The sequence below is a fragment of the Mirounga leonina genome, unplaced genomic scaffold, assembly GCF_011800145.1.
Source record: "Mirounga leonina isolate KUSES-001 unplaced genomic scaffold, KU_Mleo_1.0 Mir_224, whole genome shotgun sequence".
In the NCBI taxonomy this organism is placed as follows: Eukaryota; Metazoa; Chordata; class Mammalia; order Carnivora; family Phocidae; genus Mirounga; species Mirounga leonina.
In genome coordinates, this window is record NW_023270615.1 from 4,560,736 (window position 1) to 4,574,231 (window position 13,496).

At 42.1% G+C, this 13,496-nt stretch overlaps 1 protein-coding gene across 1 annotated transcript in view; it reads right to left on the bottom strand.

Moving 5' to 3' along the window:
- The window catches only part of OSTF1 (osteoclast stimulating factor 1), a 52,873-nt gene that overhangs the window by 29,572 nt on the left and 9,805 nt on the right, over nt 1-13,496 (bottom strand). The window contains exon 2 of the mRNA XM_035029031.1: nt 159-205. Within this exon, the coding sequence (XP_034884922.1) occupies nt 159-205 (47 nt within the window). The remainder of the gene's footprint in view (nt 1-158; nt 206-13,496) is intronic.

The window sequence follows — 13,496 nt, forward strand, 5'->3', positions numbered from 1 at the left end:
TCACACCTGTGGACTGCATGGAAGTGACTGACCATCCATTCCTATGAATCACTTACGGCTATCAGAGAAAAAGCAGGCCATTTAGGCCAGAGGAAGTATCTGAATGAAATCACCTTAGGTTTTTATGCCAATTTTGAAGTTAAAAACTGAATACTTACAGTTCTAGGTTCAAATGTGTAAAGAGCTCGGAACACTTTAACTTGCCCTAAAAGAGAGGGAATAAACAGCACATGATCAATTCTTTCATTTTAAGTTTACTCTAAATAGTATCATCCATTATATTCTTCAGAATCCCCTAACTAAAAGCCCATGTGAGAAATTTATTTTGGCATTCAGTGCTTTTTTTCCCACAGAGAAGGTATTTTATAAATATTTATTAAATGAAGGCATGAATCAACACAGCATCTCTGGGGATGATTTTGTTTCCCCTTCTCAAACAACAGGAGCTACAAAATTATTTGGACTCCGTCTCTGTCCTATACAGAGCCCTCCCAACCCTAAGATCTAAGTTTAAAAATTGAAAGGTAAGCATTTAACATAAAGAGATATTTAATGGGACAGTCAACAGCGGAGAAACACAGTATCTGTTGGAGAAACGTGATTGCGTTGAGTCCCAAAACAGAGTGCAGTAACTCAGCAAAGAGGAGGTCATGAAAGCTGTCCTCCATTCTCCCAAAGAATCTCTCTCTTTATATGCCCCTTTCCTGCATTTCCGTAACACCCTGTATTAGAATAAGTGATCTGCTGACCTGTCTCATTTGAGAGCAGGAACCCTGACTTGTTCCATTTCCTGGCATCCACCTAGCATACGGTAAGAACTTCATAAACGCTTCCTAAATGAATATGTAAGTAAAAGAACAAATTCAAACTCTAGGAAGGAGCCTACAGATAGAAAAAAAAAAAAGAGGTCTTTTTATGAAATAAATATTTAGAAGGAGTATCAAAATAGAAGGGCTACCTGTTTAAAATGAGGTAACAGCATGCCAAGAATCTTCAGAAAGAGCCGCCTAGTACAAGAGCATCACTCAGAACAGTGGTCTCCAAGGTGCGACACGGGAAGACTACTCTGGAAATTACTTAAATTTTTTTATCTTATTCTCTTTCATTTCTATCTTAATTTGTTCCATATATTATGTGTTATAATATTAACAACAGAACAGGATACACATGCACCTTGTAGTACACATACATTTATTGGGAGTGAATACTCAAAACCTTTTGCTGGTAGAAAGTTAAGCATTATGAGGACAGGTACTTATATGTTTTGTGAGTGAGATATCCAAGTCCCAAGCACAGTGCCTGGCAACATGATCATTTGTTGAATGGATGAATAAAGGAATAAAAACATGTACTTGAAAAAAAACACAAACACTGAAAACCAGCGGTTTAGAACAGCACTGTCCAATATAACTTCACGCGATGCTGGGAAGGTTCTTCCTCTGTGCTGGCCACATACAGCTACCGGGCACCTGAAATGTGGCGAGCGACTGCGAACTGATTTTTAAACATTATGTGATTTTAATTAAGTTAAATTACCACACGAGGCTGGTGGCTACATAGGGAACAAAGTAGGTTTAGAATATGAGAAAACGGGAAATGACCACGATGTCCACTGAGAGGGATTATGCAAATCAACTCTGATTCATCCTAAGAATGCTGCAGACAGATCTGCAGACACTGATGTAGGGAAGACCCTGCAAAATATTCAGTGAAAAAAAGCAGCTTACAGAGCAGTATGCCAAGTACCATTCCGTTCGTGTTGACAATATACACCCCTTGAATAAAAGCACCGACTATGGGGAACTTCACCTTCTACTTTACAAATACTGTTTATATGCATTACGTTCAGCATGTATTACTTTTATAATCAATAAAAATAGTAGAGACACTTTCATGGCAGACGGCGGGGCTTGGGGGAGGTGGGCTTGGCAGTCATTCTTTCTCCTAAATGCCCTATACAGTCGATCCCCTGCTCAGATCCCTTGTGACTTACTTAGAATGTTTGCAAAACAGACATTATTTTTGCAATCTGAGTTCTAATGCCACTTCTTCCCTGCTCTTCTAGTGGGGGAGGCTAATAGGCAGAAGCAAATGTGAAATCTTTTTTCTTCTGGAGTATGTTTTTTACACACACCCGCAGTCCTGAGAAAGGAAATACCAAACGGAAGAAGAGCTGCCAGGAGAAATATCTGCTGACCTGACTGTCTCTCAGAGAGGGGAGGTCAGTTATCTCGATTACTTCAAACTTTCCAGAGAGAAGTTATGCAAGGAAGCAGTCCACCAGCGACCAAAACCAATGACAGAACTTTCCTGTCCCTTTGAGGGAATGGCGGCAATGAGATGGGCTACCGCTAATTGTGGAAACCAGATCCAGTGGGAACTTAATGAGCTTAGATAAAATTCAATACAAATTAAAGAACATGAACAAACATACTTGGGGCGCCTGGGTGGCTCAATCAGTGAAGCGTCTGCCTTGGGCTCAGGTCATGGTCCCGCGGTCCCAGGATCAAGCCCCACATTGGGCTCCCTGTGCAATGGGGAGCCTGCTTCTGCCCCTCCCTGTGCTTCCCCCTGCTCCTTCTCTCTCTCTCTCAAATAAATAAATAAATAATGTTTAAAAATAAATAAATAAATACTTGGGAGTGTGACTAAGCCACTGATTTTTTTAACTGTATCTTTTGTGACTGTCCAACTTAGAATGTTCATAACTCAAAGGAAGTGGAAGATTTCTTTGCATTTTGACTTATACTACACATTGACCATCAGGCCACTCTTTGAGGCTATTACGTGAGGGAACATTCTCTCTCTGTGCGAAGCTATAGGAAACACTTTCACCTCCACGATCCTATTTATTGGCTAATACTGGGACATTAGCCTCAGGAGGCTCCCTTTGAATCCATAGATTATAAAAGTTCTGGGCCTTAATTTATTCAATTCTCAAACCTGAGTCCAACAGAAATGAAAGAATGCCAAAGAAACAGCCAGGGGATAGGAAAGAACTGCATAAAGATGAAAAACAGATGACTTTCATGATTACAGCTTACCAACCCTGGATAGTCTCTCAAGAGAATAACAATTAATGGTAGGTAATTCACTGAGCATCTTTACATCATATTTAATTTAACTGTTCTGTAGGTGCATGGGTTCGCACAGAGCAGTAAAGGGAAGAAATCAGGGTACGCTGGGTTTCTATCGTATTGTCCTCGCAAACATCTAAAAAAATATTAGTAAACATCATCATGAATCATCAAGAGCAGGCACTGATCAATTGCAAATATATTTAAAGAAGGCAGATTCACAAACATAAAATTGTGGTGTTCTTGGGTGGGCAGGGAGGCTAAATCAGATGTCTTCTCCGGGCCCCCTCCGCCTTGACCATTTTCTCATGGAAGTCTGGTGACATGTGACAAAGAGAGAACGTGGAACTGAGAAGTACGCATTACCTGAAATCACCCTGGAATTCACCCTGAATGAAGACTGGGAAGGGGCCCAATCTTCTGTCCCATGCTTTCAGGGAATCTTGCGTGAATAGTATTCAGGATTTCAGGCCTCCTGCTGTCAGCAAGATAAGCAGATTCCATTCCCCACCCCCCCACCACCCCCCAGCGCAGCTGGGCCCTGCTGGCTTTTCACTTTGCGGGCTCTTCACCTTGCCAGGCACCCTTCCCTTTTCTCTGCAAGCCCACCCTGCCGCCACAGAGAAGGGCTGAGCGCGCTAGTTATCAGCCAAACACCGTTGGCCTCTGGAGTGAAGGCCAACCCCAGGGGACAGTAAAGGAATCCTAGTCCACAGCAGTCGAGGCAGATAGCGGGAAGGGGGTCTGGGACAGGGTCCTGTGCAGGCAAAGGGGAAGAAACTTTTCTGAGGTCTGCCAACAGAGTATGCACAGATGCGGTTCTGCGGCCCTGATACTGCACTTAGCAGGGCCTGGAGCGTACAGCTTCTAGAGTATTCTCTGTCGGTGAAGGCACAGAGAAGCTTGTAGAGGGACCCACGGTGACAGCATTACCAAAGGACTGCTCGCTCTAATGGGTGGACATACCATAAACAGCAGAAGGAATGACTATTCAAAATATCCAAACTTAGTTATATCTGCAACAGATCGTCCACTTCATTTCCATTCTGCTTAAAAACACTGGAAGGCCCAAGACATTTTAGAGGGACTTCATTTAAAATGGCCATCACAGGGGCGCCTGGGTGGCTCGGTCAGTTAAACAGCTGCCTTCGGCTCACGTCATGATCTCAGGGTCCTGGGATCGAGTCCCGCATTGGGCCCCCTGCTCAGCGGGGAGCCTGCTTCTCCCTCTGCCTCTGCCCCCCACTTGTGCTCGCTCTCTCTCTCTCTCTCTCTCAAATAATCTTTAAAAAAATTAAAAATTAAAAAAAATAAAATGGCTGTGACAAGTACTACATACCCACTATGATAGTTAAAACAAAAAATACTGGCAATGCTAAGTGTTCAGAAGGATATAGAACAACTGGAATTCTCAGATGGTATCAGTCGGTGTGTAAACTGGTACGATGGCTAGAGAAAATTCTTTGGCAGTGACATTCATTCATTTTTTGGAAGTGTTCACATGCCTCTGACATCTTAAATTCCATTTCTGGGAAAAGAACTTAACTAGGAAACCCTCGTCTCATCCTTTGTGGATCCAAAACACTGCGTACAAAAATGACCCCTCCCGGACGATGTCACTATCCCCAGAGGACAGGGAGTCTCAACATTTTTTAACTGCCCACCATGAAAATAATTTAGTGACTTTCAAAAATATAAAACAGAACAGAAATGACTAGGGTACGGTGCACATGGCAGAAATGATTATGGTTTTGTGAAATTTTTATTTCGTGGGGGACTAGACGGATGGAGAGATTCATATTTATTCTAGCAATTTTACCAAATACACCTTTTGGCATACTGCCAAATGGCCAAATACGAAAATCAATATTTGCCAAAGCCAAACGCTGCTTTACAGAGGGGACTGCTGGGAAACAAGAAAAAATCTGAAATGTTATTTAAAAATGCATTTAAATTTGCATTTTAAAAATGCATTATGATTACAATTTTATTATTAAAAATTCTGGCAGACCCATTTTAAACGTTTGACAGAAAGGGCAGGAACCATAATTCCTCAGCATGACCAACTGTAGCCTGATGAGACTTTTGCAAAACTAAATAAATGCTCTAAAAATTAGGTCTGTGTAAAAGCAAGATCTTTTGGTGCCAGCATCGCTGGTGCCTCTGAGGATTCTGCCAGGGAGTTAGCAAGCCTTCCTTCCTCCCTGACAGAAACAGAGTGAGGTCAAGACTTCCCTCCTCTTCACCTCCTGGGCCTGAAGACTTGCTTAATGCTGATGGTGCAATTTCACCGAAGCCTATCCCACAAAGAAGACAACGGTTTCCCCCAAAATATTAGCAACTGTCCTCTCTCAATGTTAATGCTCAATCTACACCTATAATTTTTAATATCTATATCTTCATTTTTAGACATATAGAATTCACTGCCTCACCATCATCAATTTTTGCAGTATTTTATTTTCCAATAAAAAATATACATTGATACTTTCAGTTGACTGAATCTCCATATGCAAAGCATAAAAGGGGATAAAAAAAAAAGTATAAAAGGGGACACGGCAACAGTTACATTTAGAGTATTTACCTGTTTTTCAAAGTGAATATTACAGTAATAAATGCAAATGGTATGCCCTGTTTGCATTACTGTTGCCACCTCATGGTTAGCCAGGAGGGTTATCTATGCAATCTACAGTCCTTGTTCAAGTACAAGTCTAGGTGTGCCAGAATCAACAATAAAGTAAGGCATTCCACCATTTGACCAGTGAGCCGAAGCCGACTGGCAGATTTAGGAAGAAATTTGAGGCTAAGGTGAACTTCATGGTCTAGTGTGTGTGTGTGTGGGTGTGTGTGTATACTTCTGTATGTATCAGACGATTAAATAAAATACGTATCTTCCTGAAGATCAAAGTCAAAAAAAAGTTTGAAAGTGACCCCCTCTACACTATCTGATCAAATTAGGGATTTATACAGGACTCTGTAAAGAGTGAGTGCTATTCCCTCTACTTTGTGGGTTTCAAGATTCAGCTAGCATATAAAAACTAATATTCTCCCATCTGCCCCAGAGAGTTCAAACCAATATAGGAGTTTTTGAAAAGAAAGAAGAGGAAGAGGGCGCCTGGGTGGCTCAGTTGGTTGGGCGACTGCCTTCGGCTCAGGTCATGATTCCGGGGTCCTGGGATCGAGTCCCGCATCGGGCTCCCTGCTCTGCGGGGAGCCTGCTTCTCCCTCTCCCACTCGCCCTGCTTGTGTTCCCTCTCTCGCTGTGTCTCTCTCTGTCAAATAAATAAATAAAATCTTTAAAAAAAAAAAAAAAGAAAGAAAGAAGAGGAAGAGAATTATTTTAACAAGGGAGCATCATGGAAAAACAAGAATTTACCATATACACCCGAGTTCTCATATTTGTCTAAGAGAATGCAGGGAATATCACTTCTTCATTTATGCCCTGAGGGTATGAAAAACCTGTCACCCACCTTCGAATATTCTCTGGGCAAATAAAAATATTAATGTTATTTCTATTAAACATATTTCAATTATTCTATTAAACATGCATGATGAAACAGGATGTTTCCTGCTCAAAAACAAAACACTGGGAGTCTATGTGATAGCATCTAAGAGTCAAGGCCATCATTTTGACTGTGCGGTAAGAGGAAACAGCTGTGCTCTGTTGGGCCAACACAGGCTCCCCTGGGCTTTGTGGATTCCAACGCCCATAAATGAGGTGGTTAGCTCACAACAGGCTTCTGGGTGAAGATCTCTATTCATGGCATTCCACAAAAGCGCACTGCTCTTGAAGATAAAACACAGAGGCTTTCATCCTTGTAGAGAACACCATCTTGTGAGCACAGCAATGTCTAAGAGTTTCCAGTGTAAAAGAGTAAGTCTTGGGGTGCCTGGGTGGCTCAGTCATTAAGCATTTGCCTTTGGCTCAGGTCATGATTCCAGAGTCCTGGGATCGAGCCCCGCATCGGGCTCCCTGCTCCGCGGGAAGCCTGCTTCTCCCTCCCCGCTCCCCCTGCTTGTATTCCCCCTCTTGCTGTGTCTCTCTCTGTCAAATAAATAAATAAAATCTTTAAAAAAAAAAAAAAAGAATAAGTCTCCTCCCTCATACTTATATTCTTGGATTAACGAAATCAAATCCATTGAATCCTATCTGCATATATACCTATAAAGGATACAACTAATAAAAAAGAATATGAACATAATATTTTCATCCCTTACACCTTACATCCCTTACACCAACACCACCTCTTCCTTGCTGCCTCCCCTCATCCAATCCAAAAAAAAAAACCAAACAAACTGAAGAATTTGAAACATGTCTTGATTTCAGCTGCAGGAATGGCAGACTCGTTAAAAACAGTAGCCAGTGTGTTTTCTGACAAGAGGGTTCTGTTTATTAACACTGTGCCTTTCTTATCCATTTTTTCCTTTGCTTAAACTTTTCAGTGCCTTTCAGCAAACCTGGTGACTTTTACGTCTTCAGGAGCCATAACTGCTGGTTATTTTTATTTCCTCTCCATGGTCTAACATAAAAGTCCCAAAGAGCAAAATTTCAAATGACACGCTCATTGTCAACTATGTCTTGACTGGCTAAACATTAGAGAGGGAGCAATGGCCCCCTAGAGACCCTTTACTCCCAGACAAACTGCTTCCAAAGTCACTGAGGAGACCCGCGGGAAAGAATGTTAGAAAAATCTTTATTTCAGTCCTTGGAATTTAACTAAAAAAGGCGACACTGGTCACGCCACTTCCTGCAAAAGGCAAGATGAACCCGGGGGCCAACCCATGACAGCAACAACCGGTTACTGTATGACCCAGGAACTAAGTCGGTTTTGCATTTTTTAATGCTTGGGAGCAAGGGGGAGGATCAAAAAATATTAGTATTTCAAGACACGTGAAAATCATCTGAAATTTAAATTGCAGTGTCCATAAATACAGTTTTATTGGAACAGACCCGTATTTGCACACCGTCTATGTCTGCTTTCACTCTACGATGGCAGAGTTGAATAGTTGCAACAGAAACCATCTGTGACCCACAAAGCCTAAAATATTTCCTAATTGGACCTTTATCGAAGAAAGTCTGCTTCCCCCATCCTCTGGTCCCTTTTCCTGTTGGTAACAAGTCAGACCACAGGAGCACCATAGCATGAAGCATCCAAATCTGCCTCTCACAGACTCCACAAGCACTGTGGTTTCACATCCTATGTGAAATGATTGGTTATCTATACACCCAAAGTTGAAACAGAAGATCCTGACACTAAAATCTTTCATCCAAAATGGTATTACCCATCTAAACCCATGTTTATGGGACACCTACCATGTGCCAGGCACCATACAAAGTGCTGATTTACCCCAACTCATTTAATCCTCAAAGTGTAATCCTGGGCTGTAAATACTTTATGTATTTCGCCCATTTTACAGCTGAGAAAACTGAGGTTAGAGAAGGCAAGTGGCTACTCCAGGTCTACACAGCTAGAAAGGGGACAGAGATAGGATTTAAACCCAGGCCGTCTGACTGCAGAGCTCATGCTCTGAACTCTGGATGTAGCTCAGTAAGATGGGAGCTTTCAATGCCCGCATGCTGGGATTAAGCGAGACGAAACAAATCAATGTACATAAAGCACTGAGTGCTGTTCCTGAGGCATTTTCTGTGCCCACAAGTGTTAGCTGTTATTAATTACTACAAATCTTTAGTTACTTTGGTTTACTTTACTTTACTTTAGTTACTTTCCTTGCGTCTTTATACTCAATAGCAAGACAGCCATTTACCCAAATCCCATTCCTGTGTATCTGAGAATTTAACATTTACAACACCCCAGCAGAGAAATCTTCATGCTTTTGTTAAGCAAACAAAGCACAAAATGTAATATCATACCTCTTAGGGACTATTCAAGGATTCAATGTGAGTTTTAAACTGTCATTTTTGAACCCTATAGCTATTGTCTTTAATCTGCTCAAGCTCTTGTCTTTAATCTGCTCAAGCCACAGTAACAAAATGCCACAGACTGGGTGGTCTAAACAACAAGACATTAATTTCTCACAGTTCTGGAGGCTGAGAAGTCCAACATCAAGATACTACCCAATTTGGTTTCTGGTGAGAACCCTCTTCCTGGCACGCAGATGGCGGGCTGCCCACCGTGTGCTCACATGGCCTTTCCTTGTGTGCAAGGACACAGAGAGATTCTCTCTTAGGAAATCACTAACCCCACCATGTGGGCCCCACCTTCATGACTTACTCTAAACCTAAATGCTTCCCCAAGGCCCATCTCCAAATACCACCACACTGGGGTTTAGGGCTTTGACATACGAACTTTGGGGGCACATAAACATTCAGCCCACAACAGCTATGAACATAGAATTACAGAAAAAAGAGAACATGTAAATGTGTACACATGTTGGAACACAGGTCCAACAATAATAATAAAAGGTTTATCGTGACCTTTAAAAATCAGCTTTTTGGGGGGCTTCTGGGGAGTCTGCTTGAGATTCTCTCCCTCTCCTTCTGCCCCTCTCCCAGTCGCAGAGCACACACACACCCCTTTTTCTCTCTCTCTCTTAAAAAAAAAAAATCAGCTCTTTGGGGATACGCTTGTGCTTTATTTAGTGTTACATAAAAAAGGCTGGTGGTAATACTACATTTATGATCACCTGTACAAAACAAAAATATGTATGGAAGAAACAGTAGAAGAAAATAATATCAAAATGCTAACAGTTACTTTGGGTGATACAACTATGAGCCATGTTCATTTTCTCCCTTTATTTTCTCTGTTCACAAAGAATAAGAATCCCATATATTATCGGGAAAACATGTTTTCTTTTAATGCCCTATTGAAGCATAACTTACATGTTATTTGTATTCTATCAGCAGGGTATTTTTTATTTTTTTATATTTTAAAGATTTTTATTTATTTGAGAGAGCGTGCACACATGAGCTGGGGGGGGGAGGAGGTGTGCACTGAGCACTGAGCCAGAGGTGGGGCTCGATCTCACGACCCTGAGATCATGACCCGAGACAAAACCAAGAGTCTGAGGCTTTAACCGACTGAGCCACCCAGGCGCCCCAACAGGATTTGTTTTTTAGTATGAGTCCTCTTTGTCTCCTTGATGTCACCGCCTCCCCCCCACACACACACACATCACTGGAGAGACAAGCAAACACAATGCTAACTGTGGTTAGAGGAGAATACAGGTGGCCGGAAACGTACATCCCGCTGACAGTGGGGAGACTCGTAGGTCAGGGCAGGCTCTACCAGAGGTGACATCCATTTTGTTTCTGGAAGGATAAGAGGAGTTGCCAATGAAAGAGGGTCTGGGTAGACCCAGTATATGGACACAGAAGGCTGGAGACCAGGATGAATGGTGGAGGAAACATCAAGGAGATCCACGTACCTGAGGCCAGGTGGGAGAAACGCCGACTGGGGACATGAGCACAGACAGGGCAGAGGTTTCTCAAATGTTTCTGAGACCCACGTTAAGAAATACATTGTACATCAGAGCTCAGGAAACACACACACAACGAAAAAATGTTTCACAAAAAAATACTTATCCTTACTTTTGAGTGATTCTCTCTAAAATTTTCTATTCTTGCTCTATTCTCTTTCCTTCTTTCTTATTAAGATGCTAGTCATGACAGGGGCGCCTGGGTGGTTCAGTCGGTTAAACATCTGACTCTTGGATTTGGCTCAGGTCATGATCTCAGGGTTGTGAGATCGAGTCCCCATGAAGGGCTCTGTGTTCATTGGAGAGTTAGCTTGAGATTCTCTCCCTCTCCTTCAGTCCCCCCCCCCCCCCCCCTGCTCCTTCTTTTTCCCCCCCCCCTCCAAAATAAATAAATCTAAAAAAAAAAAAAAAAAAAGATGCTAGTCGTGACAAACTATACAGACTTCATGACCTACCACTGGGTCAGCACTCACAGTCTGAAAAAACACGAGACCAGAGCATTTAATACATGTGTGTAACCACTGTCCAGAGACCAAATGGAAATTTATTCAGATTTAGGTATCTGGTACTCTTGGCAATAATGAAACACTCTCAGAATACAAAATATTAAAAATGGCCTTGGAAATTATTTTTCATTCAAAAGAATTTTTTTTTATTTGAGCAAATAATAAATGGACAAGCTTAAAACTTAGACTTCATGAACGCCCAATTCATTGGAAAATTACAGTTGTACTTAGAGGAGATAAAAGGTTGCCAAAAAAAAAAAAGGCCTTGGTCTTAGCCCTCTAATAAAGACTCATGTTAGCAAGACAACAGGATGATAAAAATGTCTCCTTTATTTAAAACAGAACCCCTTTAAAACCTGATAGAGGGACAAAGATATACACTGTATCTAAGAACAAAAAAAAGAAAATCTCTAGAGATATAGACCCAAGCTTAAACAAGGTGCTTACTTGAAGCTTACCTGATAGACATACAGGGGCCAGAGCTGTAGCTGAGGGCATTTTTCGATTTCTAGTCAACACAAGAACTCTCGTATAACAATACAAACTCTGGATGAATGAGAAATAATATCAAACACAGCAGGAAAAACTTAGTAGAGAGCAAGGAATAAGCAATAACCTTGAAACTGAGCTCCTCTCCATTCAGGAAACAAAAGGATTCAAATTTTCTTCGGCAGCACATACAAGAAACTCTGCCAAAACGCATATCCAAAATTACAACAGAACCATCTATAGGAAACCAACAAAAGGTCTACGACAGTTACTTCTTCCAACATCATCTACTTACTAAGACAACAGCCTTTAAACGAAATTATTTCCCTAATTTCATCTTCTCTCAAGACACACAACGGTACCCCTTCACAAGGCTCACTAAGTGCTCCTAAGGGTTGAGTTCCAGATCATGAAAGTGGTGAGCCTCACTTGGTGGCCCTGGAAACATTGGCCAGGACACCCTGGTGGGAGATCTGCCCACCCGCCATCCCAGGGCCACACATGGCACCTTGCTGAAGGCTTGGCCCAGGCAAGGGGATACCCCAGGTGATCCATGCCTCCTCCCAACTTGCCTGGTCCCCAAAGTCCAGAATGTTTATGGAAATGAGAGTCTAGATAGAGGTCTGGAGGTCTGGGAAGACCCAAAGAGTCCAAGTGACTCCCAGAAAAGGCCAGGGGAGAATGTTAAACCCAAAGAAATGTTCAGGTATTTTCCCAAACCAGAATCAGCCCTTGGGGAGGAGGAAGAAGGAAGCTGAGAGAGAATGGAGTTGGATTTCCCCTAGAGAGTGGCAAGGCAGGACAAATGAAAAGCTGTGGTTTTCTAGGGCTTTAATTAAAACAGGGTAATTACAGGACCATTCTTATGAAAATCTCCCTTCCTCTCAAGGCCTGGGAGGGAGCCCATGATAGCACTCCCCAGGGTCATATACTTAGACTCAGCGACTAACCTCAGCAGCTCTAAGACATACAGCACCTTTCACACCCACTCCTGGGGCTGCAACGTGCTCCCGGATTTTGTGTGTGTTGTTAACTCTTTTTCATTAATGGATGCCCAGAAGATCATTTATCATTTTATGAACATGGGGTCATCGGTCGGGGGAAGGCAGGGGACTGAGACACTGGAATTTGTCCTAAAATGTCTAGGAACACCCCTGCCCCTTCCCAAACCCTTGAGTCTGAAGAAACATTTGCTGTTTACAATGTGGATGGGATGACAGTGAAAATCACCTCTGTCCACAGGGACAGAAGAGGGAAAATCCAATGCTCTCCAGGACAGTGGCTTCCCACCAATATGAAGCAGCTGTGTAAATTGCAGGCTTTCATAATAATTACTAGGAATTTGCTCTTCTTTGGTACCCACTGTCCAGCTGCAGAAGTAAGCAACCTGCCTTAGCTCATCATCTGTTCCAACAAACTGCAGTTCTTTACCTACGGTCTTAAGACATTTGGCAGAAAATTAACACTCAATTTTTAATTACAAACAGAGGTTTTTTTTTTTTGAGTTCTAAAATTATAGCAATAACATTTATTCCCATCAGTACAATGCTACATTCGTAAATTTGTCATTATATCCCTATGAGTATATAAATGTTATTTTCTTAAAAAAAAAAAGAGGGGCACCTGGGTGGCACAGTTGGTTAAGCAACCAACTCTTGGTTTCAGGTCAGGGTCGTGACATCAAACCCCACCTGGGGCTCCACGCTGCGCATGGAGGCTGCCTGAGATTTGTCTCTCCCTCTCCCTCTGCCCCTCCCACTCGTGTGTGTGAACTCGCCCTCTCTCTCCCTCTCTCTCTCTCAGATAAATTAAAAAAAAAAAAAAGCTTCTGGTTTCTGTGTGAGCCCTATATAACTTACAAAGTGATGGGTGGGCTTAGAACCACTCTCTTAGAGAAAGAATTGTCCCTCTTTCAGAAAGAAGCTCTGAAACCCTCTTTCCTGGAATGAAATATAAGAATTTCTACAAAGCAAGCTCTAAACTTGAATCC